The sequence below is a fragment of the Microtus pennsylvanicus genome, chromosome 1 (assembly GCF_037038515.1).
Source record: "Microtus pennsylvanicus isolate mMicPen1 chromosome 1, mMicPen1.hap1, whole genome shotgun sequence".
NCBI classification, from domain to species: Eukaryota; Metazoa; Chordata; class Mammalia; order Rodentia; family Cricetidae; genus Microtus; species Microtus pennsylvanicus.
The window spans coordinates 167,036,577-167,054,973 of record NC_134579.1 but is presented as its reverse complement, the minus strand read 5'-3'; the positions used below and the strand labels follow the sequence as shown (position 1 = coordinate 167,054,973).

At 43.6% G+C, this 18,397-nt stretch overlaps 1 protein-coding gene across 2 annotated transcripts in view; it reads left to right on the top strand.

Annotated features, from left to right (window-relative positions):
• Positions 1–6,424: 6,424 nt before the first annotated feature.
• Positions 6,425–18,397, top strand: part of Mettl24 (methyltransferase like 24) — a 126,882-nt gene continuing 114,909 nt past the window's right edge. For both annotated transcript variants that reach the window (XR_012907423.1, XM_075945028.1), the window contains exon 1: positions 6,425–6,873. Coding sequence is in view for 1 of the 2 variants with exons in the window: in XM_075945028.1 (XP_075801143.1) it covers positions 6,568–6,873 (306 nt within the window). In the remaining variant the exon portion in view is untranslated. The remainder of the gene's footprint in view (positions 6,874–18,397) is intronic.

Genomic DNA, 18,397 nt, shown 5'->3' with positions numbered 1-18,397 from the left:
GAACATTCTTTTCTGTGGAAGGTTGTCTTTTCCAATGGAGAATGTTTAGTGGCATCCGGATTTTTACCCTATTAGGTGCTAGCATTATCTTCCCATACCAGCTGCAATAGTCAAAAGTGCTTTAGACATAGACAAGTGTGTCTTTGTATGATAAAGTTACCCCTGGCTGGAAATCACTGCACTCCTGTGTGTGTGTGTGTGTGTGTGTGTGTGTGTGTGTGTGTGTAATGCATATATGAATTAAAATACATAGTTTTGGAGATCAGCAATACAAACTTTTTCATTCATTTTATTGGCTAAAACCCCATAGAGAATATAGTTTATGACCTGAAAAAGGTTACTGTTGTGTTTTGCTGATACCCACATCTAATTAACAAACCTACGACACAATGGCTAACAGTCATCTGCATATTTGAGATATCCAGGGACAACCTTGACCAGGTCAACTTTGAGATAAGCAAAGGTCATGAATGAAAGATCTCTTGTCAGCTATGACAGTGGTGTCTCCAGCTTACCAATGAACGGTTTCATTATCATTCACAACACAGGGAAATATTGTGTGGAAGTTAAAAGTGGGAGATTTCTGCCTAGAAAATTAATGATGTTACATATGTACCATAGGACTTTTGATTAGTAATTAACACATAAACATGGTTGCCAAATATAAAGGAAACGTGTATTTATACATCACACATAATTTGGAAGATTCCCCCCATAATGGCATTAGTGTGATAAGTCCTTCTGTATATGTGCTGCTTTTATTGGTTAATGAATTAAGCTGCCAGTGACTTAGCAGAATAGAGCTAGGTGGGAAAACTAAACTGAATGCTGGGAGAAAGAAGACAGAGTCTAAGAGAAGCCATGTAACTGCTGATGGAGACAGATGTACTGGAACCTTGCTGGTAGGCCACAAGCCTCATGGTAAAATATAAAATAATGGAAATGGGTTAGTTTAAGATATAGACACTAGCTAGAAGTATGCTTAAGTTATTGGCCAAACACTATCGCAAATAATATAGTTTCTGAGTGATTATTTCATGGTCTTGGCAGCTGGGAATGAAGAAGAGGTCTCCTACTACAGATTAGCACACCAATGTGTTCTAACTAAATCCACATAAAACCTGAGAAGGCTTGGAAAGAAACTCTAGACACACAAAAAAACAAATTATAGCTGTGGTTTTTTTTTCCCAGATGGGCTCTGTTTGCTGGCAGTGTGCCACAGCTCCTTTAAGAGAGGTATTTCTGATTTAGTGGTTGCAGAAAAAAAAGGCAGGGCCTCAAAAAGGCGGCTTCCTGGTCCATGCTGCCAGCATGAACTCTAGCTCTTTCAGGAGGCTGAGCACTTGAATGAGATTTGTGAGCAGAGTGCTACAGCTTCCATAATGGCAACATAGACCCACTGTTTGCCTAAAATGGGGCAATGTGCATGGCTCTCAGAGACAGCGAACATGCCTCCACCATGTTAGACTAAGCCAAGCAAGCAAGCAGGATGGAGGAGCTGGTCCTAATCAGTCCTGCTTAGCATTAAAAAAAAAAGTGGTCCTGATCAGAAAAGAATTGCAATTACACAATAAAGACAGATTCAGATGAAAAAGAACTCTAAATGTGTCAGGGTCTTGGATAAATGTATGTAGGCTTGGAAGAGAGAAGAAAAAGAATATAGATAGTTATAAAAAAGAAGTAAATGATTTTAAAAAATAAAGTCTTCAAAGAGACAGAGTACAGACAATCATAGATTAAAGGAATAAAAAAAATAAGCCACATAAAGATGTGTCTTCTTTGAATTTTTTACTGTAAATGAGCTAAGTACAGAGAGACATTTCATTGTATGGGCTGCTAAGCTAAACCAACATATATACTTTAAAGGTATTTTGACTTCAAAATTTGGGTCTAAGGATAAGTTGCTTTGGAAAAGAGGTTCTGCTTGTATTTTCACTGAAGGTGAGAACCTGTGGAGTCCTTCCAGACTAATGTGGTTTGATGGACCAACCATCTGAAAGGTCTCCATGAAAACCCCCCATAAGAAAATAATTTGCCCAATGAAAAGCAAGAAGTAGTTTGGAGAGAACTACACCAAAATTCCATAAATGATTGTTTATTAATGTTTGTTTATGTTTAAAGGGGGATATGATATAGAGATGGATATGTTACATTGGTCTGGATCCTGGTTTATTGATGTAAATTTTAGGTCAGTTTTGTTATATGTATATTTCTGGTCTTGATTAAGGTGTTGTGTTTGTGCAGCTCATTTATAAATGTAATGTATAATTAAGATATATAGGTTAATAGATAGTCATCTATAATAGTCAAGCTTCTAGTCATGTTAGGTTTTCTAGATATATAGAGATATATTTCAGTTAGATAGGTATTCTTCAATTCTTTCAGAAACCTTCAGAATACAGCATTTAAAATGTTTTAATAACTTAAGTCTTTCCATGACAATGAGACTCATCTGCTTCTGGCAGCACCAATCTACTTCAAGAGGATGATGGGCACTGAAGAGGCTCCGTATGGAGTTTGTTAGCCATTTGGGGAAAAAAAAACCTGTTCTTGTCTGGACTGCTTGTTGTTATGCTGAATGAACTGGACATGTAGGACCCACAGAGAATTGACTGCTGAACTTGTCTAAAGGTAAGATTATCCTTTGGGGTTCCTGCTTCATGAAAGAGTCTGCCAGATATGCTGCAGGACACAGAAGAAAGTGACTGACAAACTGCCAATATTGATAGAACTATCTTTGAAATTTCCTGTTTCATGGAAAAGTCTGCAAGATACTATGGGCCTGTAGGCTAAAGATGGATGCCCCAATGTTACAAAACAACTTCGGGTGACTATCCAGGGAGCAAGATGTCTCTATCAATTCTAGAGTTTTGGAAGTTGCTTACAATGTACTTTCTGTTTACTTAGGTAATATTATATCCTTCTGGAATCTTTGATGGAGTTGAAGAATAGTTACAGTTATAGTTTTCCTTAGTTATGATAAAAAATAAAGTAGATATGAATATTGTAACTAATTCTTGCTTGATACCTGCTTTGTTATATGCAATTTTACTATGTTAAAGTTAAAACCTTCCTTTTTTTTTTAACAAAAAGGGGAAAACAATGTGGGAAATCCTTCTGTATATGTGTTGCTTTTATTGGTTAATAAAGGAGCTACTTTTGGTCAACGGCTTAACAGAATTTAGCCAGGCTGGAAGAGATATATAGGGAGAGAGTAGGTGGAGTCAGGGAGAAGCCACGGAGCTGCCAGAGGAAAAAGATGCAAGCCGCCAGCTGGAACCTTGTTGATAGGCCATGAGCCTTGTGGTACAATATAAAATAATAGAAATGAGTTAATTTAGGATATAAGAGCTACCTAGCAATACTCTTAAGCTATTGGCCAAACAGTATTGTAATTAATACAGATTTCTGTGTGATTATTTCAGGGGTCTGAGCAGCCGGGAAAGAACTAACAGCTTCCTCTAACTAAGCATAAAATGAGAGAAGGGAAATATGAGATCATCTTGCCCATTTTCTTCAAGGGCTATACTGTTCTGAGTGTATCCATGCCTTTGCTGTGTTCTCCTCCCAACTTATTAAATACCCCATTCTAGTAATAGAGGGGCATCTTCCTGAATCCTCTCTGTAGAGAAACTTGCAGAGGGCATGTGTTAGTGGCGCTGTGATCTTGAGAAGATTGCTTCTTTACTTTACGCAATATGCAGACATTGTATTAACTGCTCAGAAAAAAAAAACACTAAACTAAACTACTTCTAGTGAAATCCACAGCAGACATTGCTGAACCGTGTTTAGCGAACACTATACACGTTGTTTTAAATAGTGCTGTGTAAGTATATAACTCGTTAAAGAGCGTTTGTAGAATCTTGAGTCTGGGGATGGAGCACAGGGTTTGCATGTTCTAGGCAAACGCTCTTCCATTGAGCTACAGCCCCAGCCTCAGGATCGTGAGTCTTACGTGTTCTTGAAAGTGCTGGTGTTTTAGTCGGGTTCTCTACGGGAACGGAACCAAGTGTATAAATACATTATCAAGCAAGCTTTAAAATAATGTAGTCAAGTCACATCTGAGACTCTGAGAACCCAGTATTCGGTTCTTGAGGCTGGGTGCCTTAACAGTGGGAGTAGCTCCAGATGGCAGTCTCAGGCTGACAGTGTAGTTACCCAGTCCCCAGGGCAGGGACCTCAATAGTACCAGCCTGATGTTGGAGGCTTGCGAAGTCCCTGGAGAGCACTGTCCTTATTCCACAGCGAAAGCTTGGGAGTGCTGGTTCTGCTGTGATGGAGAAATCAGTCCCTCTGCCCTGGGAGCACAGCAGGGTAGATCAACTCAGAGGAAGGTCAAGGAAGCAAAAGGTGGGAAATCATGCATTCTGAAATACTGTCATTGAATCTGGGCCACTACCCAAAGGTGTCACCCACAGTCTGGGTGGGCCATTCCACATCAATGGAGACAATCAGAGTTCTTCAGGTGAGGCTCCCTGCCGAAGTGATTCTAATCTGTGGCAAGATGACATTAAAACCAACCATAATACTTAGCATATGCTGGTTATACATAACAACGGGTGTCAGATGGTGTTTTCATACATATAAAGAATGTATTTTTATTATATAATTTGGAGTTCCTAAGTCAAGAGAAGATATTTATAAACCTCAAGTCAATGGTGTTTATACATCACCTTGTCTTTTCTTGTATTTTCCATTTTTAAAAAATGCATACTGTTTTATAACAATATCCAGAATTTTCTTTATTGGTAAATGATAAATAAATACCGAGGGCTAGGTATTACTCAGGCACGGAATATATAATAGTTATGTGATGTTTGTAACCTTCAATATAGGTCTGTCTCCCCACAGGAAGCAGAAGCTCAGACAAGCCAAATTCTTTATTTAATGTCTCCTGTCGCTCAATGAGAAGGTTGTGATTCAAACTCAGTTCATGTAAATAATTACAGGATGTGAGACTGTCTCTTACAGTTTGTGTGAATAAAATGGTATTTGTTTATATTCCTTAAAATAGACTTTATCTGAAAGTTCCCTGGAGGTAAGCAAGTGGATATCTGTTCGGTTGTTTGCCTGCCTATCTATCTATCTATCTATCTATCTATCTATCTATCTATCTATCTATCTATCTATCTATCTATCTATCTATCTATCCATCCATCCATCCATCCATCCATCCATCCATCCATCCATCCATCTATCCTATCTATCTATCTATCTATCTATCTATCTATCTATCTATCTATCTATCTATCTATCTATCTGTCTATCTATGTATCCATCTGTCTATCTTCCAATCATGTGTGTATGTCTTCAAGCATAATGAAACCTTCAGGAGCCTGAGGACTGGATTGGCCAGGGAATGGTCAAGATTGGGTTGCGAAGTTCTGTGGCTGGAGGAAAACAAGTTAAGTGCTCTGTGACAAAGAATAAATTAAGTCTTCAGCTAAAAATGGATAGGCATTTCAGAGAGCAGAGCGCCCTATGGAAAAATCCCAAAATTCAAATGGGGCAGGGGTGGGAGCAGACTTCATACTAGGTCTCTGTTGTCTATGTTGCAGGCTGGGGGAGAGAACAGACAACAGAGACGGCCTGCAGAGCAACATGGGAACTATATACATGCATGTGTGTGTGTGCGTGTGTGTGTACCTGAGCATAGTTTAAAAAAGCAAAGGACCCAAAAGAACCCAAATGTAAGTCTAGAAATCAAACTCACCCCCACACAGGTGGAGGAAAAGAACCCTAACAATTGAAAGTGGAACATCAACCCTGGGCTTCTAACTGTGAGCATTGAGGTCAAGGTGATGATGGCAGTACCAGCTGGGGAGCATTTTTGCCCAGAGACAAATTTGTCCTTCTGCCTTTCTGCCAGGCAGCGGGGAAGTGTGTGTGTGTGTGTGTGTGTGTGTGTGTGTGTGTGTGTAGCTAAATTAATTTGATTTCCATCATGCCACGGTAACTTCTGTTCCCTCTTCCCCGGCTGTCAGATGTCTCAGCTGGCTTTCCCCTTCCTTTCTCCCCCACACATTTCATAACACACAGAGAAAGCACGGATTGGCTTCGGGCAGAATTTAGAAACGGAATAATTCTAATTTGATTCTTCTGCATGGAGTGCTATCCTCTCTCCCCCCCTCCTTCCTTGAGGGAGAGAAGTTATAGACCCGAGCATAAGTATGCTTTATTTTTATATCAAGCTTAATGGCACCAAACCGCTTGATAGAACTTTTTCTTTGGTGCAAAACCTGGCAGCTCACCTTTCCCCCTCCTCTGTGTCTAATAGTAACACTAGCAAATGAAACCAGAGCCCAGCACCCCAGGAACGTGTCCTTGCTGTCTCTCTGTAGCTGTCCCCAGGGTGCGTGCCTAGCCCTCCGCCCGTCGCTCTTCCTGCTGGGCAGGATAAGGTTACGGCCCGGGCCTCCTCTGTGACAGAGTGGAAGGCGGGCCGACACCCGGCCCGCTGGGGAGTTGCCACAGTTGGCAGCCCGGGGCCAGTGGGGACGCTTCTGTGCTGGCGTCCCGGAGCTGAGGGTGGGACCCAGATTGCAGCCTGAGGCGGGGGTCCCGGTCATGGCCACAGCCAGGCCTCCCGGGCGCGGCTGCGGAGTCCTGCCCCGGTGGCTGCTCGGTGCTGCCCTGCTGCTGGGCCTGCGGCTCTGCATGGAGTTGCACCGGGCGGGTTCCGGACTCCCGGGTCTCCGTGTTCCCCCGGAGCTGCCCCGGCCGCACCTGCTGCCAGCACCCGACCCTCCGCGCGGCGCCAGAAGGAGGCAGGTGACCTACGTGCGCAGCGGGCGCCGAGCACTGCCCCGGAGTGGCGGGAACCCAACGCCTGAGCTGAGCTGTTGCGTCCCACGCGGGCTTTCCCGCAGGAAGGTCAGTTGCAAACGGTGCAGACCTGGACTTTGGTGTTGAGCTGGCACCCTGACGGCGCTGGGGAGCCTTTGGAGCAGGCCAGTGGACCTCCCCACTGGGCCCTAGAGACTCTTCCACTTCCTTTTTAGTCTGTTCAATGGCCCCATTGACTGAAGTGGAATTGAGCAGAGTCCATCCACACCCAACCACTGCTAAGCGCCCAGTTTGGCAGGTCTCCTTCCAGGAACAGAGCACCCAGCAACCATACCCGTCCCAGTGAGGGAGGGGGTGCTGCGTAGCAGTAAGGGAAAGCAAAGGAAGCATGGATACCCTTGTGTTTTCCCACCCAGGCCTGGACAAACCGGATGGGTAGATTCTGTGAATGGCCCTTCCACCAGGTCTAGGTGAGAGTGAGGCTCTGCCCTCCAGCTGCGTTCCCACCAGGGATTGGGACTGGCACAGGGTGAGAAGACAAGGCCCCAGCACCACTTAGTGGAAAAATAATTAGACCCTCCAGGGTCAAACCTAGGTTTGTCTTGCATCGCTGGCTAGGCTCTCTCTTCCTTGCCTCGTTAACTTCCTGCCTCAAGCTTCATCGAGTAGGTCAGTTTTAAGCTCTGGTTGTTGAAGCCTGAACTTCCCACCTTCTTTTGGGAGCTCATCATTTATGTGGTACTTAAGAGTGGAAAGACTGGGAACTGAATGCTGGAGCTTGCCAGACGCTTATGCCCATCGCCCATCACTCCTGCTTCGGGCCGCATCCTCTGAAGCAACGCTGGATGTGCTGGCTAGAGTCATTTCTTTTTCTTGATGACATCTGCCCGCCCCCACTTCTACCAATCTGCTCCAACCCCCCCCCCTTGGTTCTGCTGCCCCCTCTCCAATTCTAATACCCTCCCCCATTCTTTCAGGGCTTTCCTTCCCCCACTTCCTCTACGTGCCTTGCCCTCCGTCTTCCCACACGGCTGTAGTTACTCAATAGGCTACCCTGTTATCTTCTGCGAGAAGCACAAATCTGTTTTCTGTCTCTAAAATGTGCCTCCTAGAAAGACTTACTTAGCGAGGCTTACTCTAAAAGATCCACTCCCTTCTCACGCTGCCCATGCAGTTCCTGGGTTGCCGCGTTAAGCATTCACAACTCTTGTCAGGGGCTTCCACTAGATGTGGGGTCAAATGCTGTGAGCACAAACTGAATTCTAAGTGGTTGGGGGCCCAGCAAAGGAGTTCTATGTGATGCAGGCCTTGAACCTGTGAAGGAAGATCAGAAAAAGAACAAAGGGGGCATTTGGAGCTGGGACGATGTTTTTGAAGAGCCTGGCTTCCTTTGTCCCTCTGCGGATGTCCTGAAACACCCTGTCTTTGATACTCCTTTCCTTTTCGGAACCTTTCTCCATGCCGGTTGTCTGTTGTTCAAGGAATCCCAAGGTTTTGTCTCCATAGTTGTTGGTGACTAGAGCCTGTTTTACAGTGTCAAGGTTTGGAATGCATAGACTCAGGTCACTGGATGTGTGTGTGTGTGTGTGTGTGTGTGTGTAATGGGGTTCACCTCTATGCCCTATAGGAGGCTGGAGCAGAGACCCATTCTGGAAATGGAGGCGGGAAGTAGATGTGGGGGTGTCAAGAAGAGGAGGACATTGGCTGTGTTTGGAAGGCACATGGAGAAGCAAGTGGATTCCGTTTGCCTTTGGTGGACTATAGAAAGGAGGTCCCGACTCCAGACAGCTTCAAATATCCTTTAGATAGTCAGTTGGAAATGTCAAATAGTCAAACACTGGAGGCAGTGTCCAGGCTGAATTAGTCATTTGGGATCATTGCATGCAAGTGGTACGACAGCTATAAGATTGTGTGAGGTCAGCTGGGGGTGAGTGTGGCTCACGGGATAGGGGTCTGAGCGCCGGCGTCCAGTCATTATAACTAAATCAGAAAGAAAATGTTAGCATAGTGTCTAGCACAATATAAACACAATATAACAGCCTTTATTGTTATCAATAGCTTTATTGTTATCAATTTATCATAGCTTGCTTGCCTTCCTTTTCCATACCCCGAGTCCTGTTCTGTGTGGTCCATTTGCCAATCTTCTGTTCTTTCCTACTACAAACATTCAGGTCAAGGGTCATTTCTATCCATGACCATTCAGGTCAAGGTTCATCTAGAATCTACTGCTATTTCCATGCTGATCTCTCTGCAGTCTGCAGTGACAACAGCAATGCCTTCTGTGAGATTGAGTTGCTGTGTTCATGTCAAGACCTGAGAAGCCATCTCAGGTGGAAGTGTTCTCAAGTGGGAGGGATTTAATTACCCACAGTGACACTGGGAAACTCCAGAGACACTAACATATGAAAAATGAATACCGTTACATCTTGTTTCTCAAGGGTGATTCTAAATAAATGTCATTGGTTAAATGATATAAGAAGTAGACTTATCACTGTGGTACATATTAAGTTCTTAGCCTCCTATGGAATCATTGTCCTTAAATTATCTTCTCCATGGTCATTTACTTATTTTAAGAATATATATCTCATCTTGCCTGCTTCCTAGGCAGGATTCTGGATTTATTTCACTTTGCTAGTCTTTTACAGCTGAGTTAAAATTGTCCTCAAAACTGGAAAGGCCAATTATTTGTTTTCTGACTTCTGTGTAACTAGAGGTTTCTCTCCCACCTGCCAGTTCCTGAATAACCACTCAGAGGCTTAATATTAATTACAAACTGTTGGTCTATTAGCTCAGGATTATTATTAACTAGCTCTTACAACTTAAATTGATCCATTTCTATTGTTCTATATTTTACCACAAGGCTCATAGCTTGTTACTTCACATCTTGCTTCTCTGACAGCTATTGGCATCTCTCAAACTCTTTTTGTTCTTTTTCCTTGTATTCAGTTTGGCTTTCCCGCCTTGCTGTATTCTTCCCTGCCAAAGGCCAAAGAAGCTTCTTTATTAACCAATGATAATAAAACATATTCACAGCATACAGAAGGGCATCCCACATCACTTCTGGTAACAGAGTTCACCATCTTACACCCCTTTGGGGATAAACCTTATTCCTTTTGAGCATTACAAGACACAGTATAATTCAAAGTGAATGCACCATTGATAAACTAAAATTGAGTTTGGAAGTTACCTGTTGAACTTTTATGTTTTATTTTTACTATTTTAATTTAATTGCTTGAAAATACTGATTAACAGTTTGTCTCTGGGCAACTTCCATGTTGGTTAAAGGAGAGCACATTCTGTTCTGTGGGCAGCTTTCTGGGTGGTGAGAGCCTGCATGGAATACTCATAGGGTTGCAGAGTGTTTCTTGCCACCGAGCTTTCTTTGCAGGAGCAAGAGGTGTAAACATTCAGCAATTATATTGTCACCTTAATCAGAGCTTACGCTACTTTTAAAGGAAACAATCGAGAGAGACAGACAGACAGAGACACAGAGAGATGGCATAGTCTTCCTGTAATTTGCTCCCTCTTCCTGTACCCACTTTACCAGACTGTAGAACCATATAGAAGTCCTCTTGCACACCAGGAGTTCTAGCATTAGAGCACTGGGAGGTGAGGATGGATGGGAGGGGTGGGTAAGCACCGCCCCTTTTGATTGTGGTAATCTTGGAACCTGCCTATTTCTGTGAGTTACAGACTCCGAGCATCTCATCAGTGCTTGCAACCTCTCAACTTTGCACAGTGCGCCTTTATCAAAACGTCTCTGATGCCCCTTTCTCTGCTTTCTGTTTCCTGCGTGTTTCTGGATTCTGTTGTTGCTTTCTTATGATTCTCGTGGGTGAAGTTCTCGGGGAAATTTATTTACAGAGGATTATATGTGGTTTCTGTGATGTAAACTTCTTATGTACTCTTGGGTGTATATGGTACCCCTTATAGGTTGGCAGCCAATCTACAAGGAGGCATCTTTTTAACATCTAAGCCTTGCTTGTTCAGGAGAACTTCACTCAGGACCAGGCTTCCAGGAGAAATGTCTTTTCAGAGCGATGTCACTTGACATTTAATATTCTGGCAAGCAAAGTGACTTCTGAGTCACTGGGCTACAGAACCCAGCAATGTGCTGCCGTCTTGGCTGGTGAGTTACAGATCCTTTGGAGGACTGTGTGTGTGTGTGTGTGTGTGTGTGTGTGTGTGTGTGTGTGTGTGTGTGTGTAGGGGGGGGTACTGTTTCCTCTTCTGAAAAACCATATGGCAAATGTGGGCTTATTTCTTGTCATCTTAGTTTTCTAATTCTGTAGCTGTCAGCAAGAAGATGGGGAAGTGTGTGTGGGTTCTCCCCTGTTTACGCATTCACCTAAAGAGCTTTATTGTTCTCAGATTCCTTGATGGGTGGGTTGAGTTGCCTGTGGCACCAAGAGAAGGCATGTTTCTCCTGTAATCGCTCCCTCTTCCTGTATTCCCTTTACCACGCTGTATAGAACTAGCTCTAAATTTGACGTCCTCTTGCTCATCAGGACTTCCAATCCTCAAGCCCTGGGAGATGAGGACAGATGACAGATGGGGGGTAAGCACCAACTCTTTTGATGGTGACAATCTTCGAACTCAGCAGTCATATCCAGCCCTTTTGGTTTTGCATATGTGCCCATACTTCTGACGTACAGGGAGCAGCATGAATCAGCCCTCTCCCACTCCCCAGGAAACTGAACATTTTCATTTGAAACAAGGTTGGCGGAGAGGATTTGAATGGGTTCCAGCAGAATGTGGGTGTGAAATAGCAGTTGCTTAGTTTCATTCCAAAAAAGCAGGGTTTTATTACAGTTTTGATGTGCCTTCAGTGGGGACCAGGGCTCTGCTTCCACCCAAATCCTGCAGTTAGTTTCTTGGAGAGTGTTCTGTGGGCTGAGGGCTGCTAATGGAGGCTCTATTGTTTCTCAACAGCCAGTGGTGGAGATATTAGGTTTTTGGGTATAATTTGTGCGGTCCATTTTCTCTAAGGAGAAAAATGACCTGCCAGTTTTCTCAAATAGAATTGGATTTCCTTTTTCAGTCTGTGAAGAGGATCAGGGCCTCATAGTTAAACGGGAGACTGTCAAGGGTGGAGGGCCCTTGAGTTTTTCCATCTGTGCAATGATAGCCTTACAGGCCTGTTTCTGAGAAGTTGGACTCTTTGTTCTGCTATACAGGGGAAGTAACAGGAGCCTGCTTCATTTACCATGAGACAAGTCTCAGCATAGCAATCTGCCAGCAGTGATAAGCATCTTTTTCAAACAGCACCTGGGTCCTCTAGATATGTCACAGTGGACCCATCAGTGTCCTGTGGAGGTTTCTGGAAAAGGAGGATGGGGAAATTTGCTCTCCAACAAGCATTTTTATCCTACTCAAGTGATTGAAGGAAAATTGAATTTTAGAAGCCTTGCAATCTAGGGGCATATGTAATTTAAACTAATAGCAAGCGAGGCTGTTAGTTACTCAGGAGGTAAATCTAGCCAATGATTTTGAATCACAGCTTTTTTTTTTTCTGGTAGTGGGAACTGAACTCAGAACTCATACATTATAGGCAAGTGCTCTATTACTGAGCCCCACCTATACCCTCGTGTAAATGTTTTAGGTGAGTTATCCAGTGGGCTCCAGCACTGAGCCCCCTTATATCCTAATGTAAACTTCTTTAGATGGGGTACCCTGTGTGAGCCCACTTAGCATCCTCTCTATTCTTTTTATCTTTATAACCTCAGAAAGCATTTGAAGTTACAACCTTGAGCCAAATGCTTGCAAAATGAGCAGGTATTTTTCCTAAAAAGTGACAAGAAAAGTTAATACTTCTTAGCTCCGTGACAGTATGGCATATCCATACCATCTACAACAAAGGAAAAGGTCCCTTTGCACTGTCATTGTTAAGAAAGATGACGTGATGATGGTTGACCTTCAAAGTAAACTGGACTGGATTTCGAGTTATGGAGGAGGCATAGCTGTAATACTGACCCATATTGACACAGGATTTTCTGAGGTGGGAAGACCCACTCTGAATGTGGGGGGCACTGTTCCATGGGCTGGGAACTAAGAAAGACAGACAAATCAAGTACCTTAGTTATCTTTCTGTTGCTGTGATTAAAACACCACAGCCAAGACAACTTACAGAAAAAAGAATTTATTTGAGCTTATGGTCCTGGAGGGTTCGAGTCCATCTTAGAGGGGAGGAGAACGCAGCAGTCTCGGTGGCCGGAGTAGAATGCTGGGAGCCCACCTCCATTATGGTAAGCACCGAACAGGGAGAACAAAGTGCAGGGAAGTGAGGCTTCTTACACTCAAAGCCTGCCTCAGAAATAAAATTCCTTCAGCCAGGCCTTGTCTCCTTAATGTCCCCAAAGAGAACCACCAACTGGGGACCAAGAGTTCAAATGCCCAAGACTATGGGAGCTAGCATTCCTTCCTCTCTGTTTCCTGTTCCTGATCTTCAGAGATGTGAAGAGTCCAAATTCATGATCCTGTCACCATAAACTCCTCCATCCCGTCCTCTGTGCTTTCCTCATCACATTGGGTGGTACCCACGAAGGATGATACCCAAGAATGATGGTACTCATGATGGGTGGTACCTATGATGATGGATGGTGTCTGTGATGGATGATACCCATGACAGATGGTATCAACAGTGGATGGTACTCTCTGAAACCATAGCCAGAGTGAATGAATGCTTCTTGTGTTAACTTGTCTCTGTTGTTATTTTGCCCTAACACTGAGAAAATGAATGGATATAGATGAATTACTGAATCATCCAGGGCCAGAAGTGGATATTGGGGAGGATGTTCATAAGAAAATATATTTAACCAGTGTATCACTGTTTGGGTTTTATAACACCACCCTCCAGTTTTTGTTTTTGGCCTAACTTAAAATAAAACAGGACGGGAAACAAAAGAGAAGTAAGGAAATGCTGGAGATTTCTTACTGGGTTGGAGGAAGAGTTCAGTCACCTCATTTTGGAGGAGGGGGCTGTTCAGCAGACCCCAGGTTTCAGAGCCTATTGTCTGTCTTTCTGAAGGGCCACCAGAAGGCTCCCCTTGCTCCACTCTGGGGCTAGCTCCCAGATGTCCACTTAGAATCAGGCAGTTTTGAGCACTTGTTCTAAGCACAAGGTTCTCTCCTGTCCTGAAAGCCAAGCTTAGAGTAAGTTACCCTAAATAGCTGAGCCCTTGCTGCTCCGTAACGACTCAGTATCATTTTTGCAGCTTTCCCTTAGGCTATTTGTTTCTCATATTTTATATTATTCCAATTGACCCATTTTGGAAATCTTGAACCTGGGACCTAGAAAGAGATTGTAGGGATTTTGTTTTTACTGAACCTAGACATTGTCCTCTATATATGTCCTGAGAGTTTATATAGCTATGAATGTCTCTAGCTATCTTCATTGTTTAATTATTTACCTGTTAATGGTATTCTTTAGTGTGTATGTGTTGTGTGTCCCTATATGGAAACCAGAAGTTGATGTCTTATGTCTTCCTCTATTGCTTTGCCTTTTTGAAAAATAAAGATTTATTTATTTTTATTTTCTGTGTATAAGTGTTTTGCCTGCATGGATATATGCATCACTTGCAGACTGGGTGCCTGAGAAAGCCAAAGGCATCGGATCCCCTGGAACTGGGGTAACAGACAGTTGTGAATTGCTAGGTTGTGGGTGCTGGAAGTTGAACCTGGGTCCTCTAGAAGAGCAGCTAGTGTTCTTAACTATTGAGCCACCTCTCTATCCCTGGTCTCCCATCACAGTTTTGAGACAGGGTCTCTTACTAAACCTGATGTTCATCCATTGGCTAGACTGCCTGGACATAAAGCTTCAGGGATCCTTCTGTCTCTGGCTCCCTAGGCTGGAATTATTGTATGTGATGCTCAGCTTTCTGCATGAGTGTGGGGATATGAACTCGGGTTCTCATGCTTGAATAGCAAGCATTTTACACATGGAACCATCTCCCCAGCCCCTGTCCACTATGATCCTATTTCCAGGTAGTATTCGGCAGAAAGCTGGCATCTGGTGCACAAGATTTTTCAGCCAATGGGTTGAAAAATACACAAGATTCATATGTTGTGTTCCATTCGTTCTTCTATCCCCCACCTCTCATTTTCTCCTTCCCTTCATTTTTTTTTCTTTTTGCAAAACGTTACTTGTGAGGACTTGTGGTAGAAAAGTAAATAGCAATCGTTGGCTCATTACCTCAATTCAGGTTCTCAGACCAAAACTAGATATTGTTATGATCTTATGATATTGTTTTCTGTTGTTGCTGTTGTTAATGCAGTTACTTTTCAAAAAACATCCAAATTATTGCTCAGCACATCTGGTCTGCATCTTTACAGCCTCCGCTTCCACTGGCTACTGTAGGATTCCTTAGTGTGAGGCTGCTTCTGCGTCAGCTAGGACTCTGGGATTGTGAGTGACAGGCCCAGCTGAAACTAGTAAAACCAGAGACTGTTTGGAATGGTCTGAGAAGACAAAGAAGAGCTACAGAACCCAGGAGGGCTCTGGAAAACCAAGCAGGAGCTAAAGCAAGCCTGAATACCCCTGCCATCCAGATGACCCCTACCACAGACGTGGTGGGTACCAACCTTTGTTTTGGTTGTACCCTTTCCTCCTCCTCATCCTGTGTTTGCAGAACTATCTAGTTTTCTAAGAAAATGTTTCCCTTTGCATCTGATATTCCTTTACGGGACCCCAGCGTCACCTCTCACACATAACTGTGAGGGAGTTTGAATGGTAACTTACAGATAACGTGAGGATTACAGAGTAGCTCTGCAGACAGGAATCTGGTGACGGGGATGTGGGAGGTGCGGGGCTCCTCTACTCAGTCTGTCCTAGTGTGGCCTGCACCACGATACCCTAGTGTCCACTGCATCACTGCACCTAGTGCGCAATCTACACTAGTATGTCTGAAGTGGTGCTCCCGCCCTTGGGTAGCTGTAAGCCAATAAATCTTTAATCAATTCCCTTTCTGCTTAACTAGCTAGAGTGGTTTCTGTTGTTTACGACGAAGAACCTTGGCAGGACAGTAAATTAGAGCTGGCTCTTTGGAGGGTTAGAACTATAACTTTCCCTTTTCAGTTTTGCCTGGGTCTGTTGAATTCAGGGCTTGAAACATAGTGGGCGGAGTGAACTATGTGTGGAGGGATTTCTCCCTGACAAGATGATGACATTTAGTTTCAGATAATCAATTACGCAGATCTGCGGCTCATCTCCAGAGACACCAAACCGTGTTTCATAGCACCATTTGCCTGCGGTAGCAGGGAGGAGGGGTCAAGTGCAGGCGGCTGCCACAAACAACACCCCAGGCTCAGGGCTCACACTATTGCAAGTTCATTTCCAGAGGGGCCACATAGCCCTTGTGGGTTGGATGGGTATGTGCTGTGCTGCCCTGTACTGTAATTGTCCTTCCTCTGGACTCCAGGCTGAAAGTGCGGCCACCATCTCTCCATTCACCTGATAGAGGGATGGGGGCTCTAGTGGGTCTTGCCTGGCATCATCGAAAGCCCAGCCTGGGGCCTGGAAAGATGTCTCAGCAGTTAATAACCAAGTACTCTTTGAGGACCTGGGTTCAGTTCCCAGCAGTCTCAAGGCAGTTCACAATTACTAGTGACTTCAGTCCTCGGGGTTCTGATGCCCTCTTTGGCTTCCCTGAAGTCTTGCATGCACACAGTGCACACAAACATATGCAGGCATACATACATACATACGTAAAATCATATGCAGGCATGCATACATACATACACAGAAATATATGCAGGCATACATACATAGAAACATATGCAGGCATACATATATACATACACAGAAACATATGTAGGCATACATACATACATAGAAACATATGCAGGCATACATACGTACATATGCAGAAACATAGGCATACATACATACATAGAAACATCATGCACAGGCATACAAACATACACATAAATACGTTGAAAGGAACCCAGCCTGAAAGTGACATATCTCTTTCTTGCACACAAAACCATGTCCAGAGTCACCCAAGGCTAGCAGTACGATCTTACCATATAGTAGAAGACAGCTGGAATGTTTGGTGAGCAGGACAATGTCGTCACAGAATGTAACTCTCATACATGCATGTCTATGTGGACACAGTCTAGGCATGTTTTGTGTCTCTGTTTTAAGCTGCTGGCTGATTGGTTGTTTGGCAGTACTGAAGGAAGCACAGTTACTGGTTTTCAGGGGCTGAGATCTAAAATGAAGCAGCCGTCTATATTTAGTAGCACTCTTCAATACAAACAGACTCACTGTGTGACTTAGAAACTGTGCTGGAGCCAGTCCTGGAATCTGTTAGACACAGTGATTCTTGTTGACATTGCTATGCTCACTCTGCTCAGGGCCTATGGACCAAGCCAATTATTAAAATTGCTGTGAAAGCAAAGGAGTGAAGGGATGGCTCAGCAGTGATGAGTGCTTGCTTCTCTTCTAGAGGACTGGAGTTTGCTTCCCAGCACCCATGTCAGGCAGCTCACAACTGTCTGTAACTCTGGCTCCAGGGGAATCTGATTCTTTCTTATGACTTCCAAGAGTATTAGCATGCATGTGCTCATAGTCACACACAGACACAGACGCACATAAGCACACGAAGACAGACACACAGACTGACACACACATACAAACAAACAGACAGACATATACATAGAGACAGGCACACAAATAAACACACACACACATAGACACACACAGACACACACATACAAACAAACACACAGACAGACATATACATAGAGACAGGCACACAGATAAACAGACACGCATACACACACACACATAAACACACACAGACAGACACACAGACTGACACACACATACAAACACACAGACAGATAGACACACAGACAGACAGACACACAGACACACATACACACTGAATCTCTAAAATAAAAAGCCATGAATATAAAAGAGTGGAAAGCCTCTAGAGTCAAATGTCATGTCTGAAACCAACATCACAGTGATCATTTTCTCATTTTTACTTGGAATTAAGGGAATGACTTCCCAGTGGAGTTCTAGAATATGGCTACAGGTCAGTGGCCATATTTGAAGCTTGTATGCACAATATGACAGCAAGCAATTTAGTTTATTTCTCATCTACTCTGAGTGTAGAACAGAGAATCACTTAAATATCCTGCTTAGTAAAATGCATGGCCACTCAGAGTGATGAGGTTCTAGAAGTGGTCTCTCTGTCAGCTCTCTTGAGAGTGACGTATGGAAGAAGAAGAAGAATACACGAGATCCCAGGATTCCTGAGGCATAGATTTATTCAAATGTCATACAAATACTCTGATAAATGTAGCTTGCCTGTGAGATGGATTTATGGATTCTCTGGACTTCTGTGTTAGAAGTCAAACCCAGGGACCTGTATATGTTAGGCCTAAATATCCTATTTTTATGCTTGAGATCAGAAGGTTGAATTCTGCTCCCATACACGTTGAATGTGTGGAAACACAAACACAGACATTGAACAAGAGATGTATGTTTTCTGAATTTCAGTTTCTTTTTTTTTAAAAAAAAGTTGAAATTTAGTATTTTTAATTATGTATGGGTGTGCATGTCTAACTGTGGGTGTGTGCACACAAGTGCAGGTGCCCTCCAAGG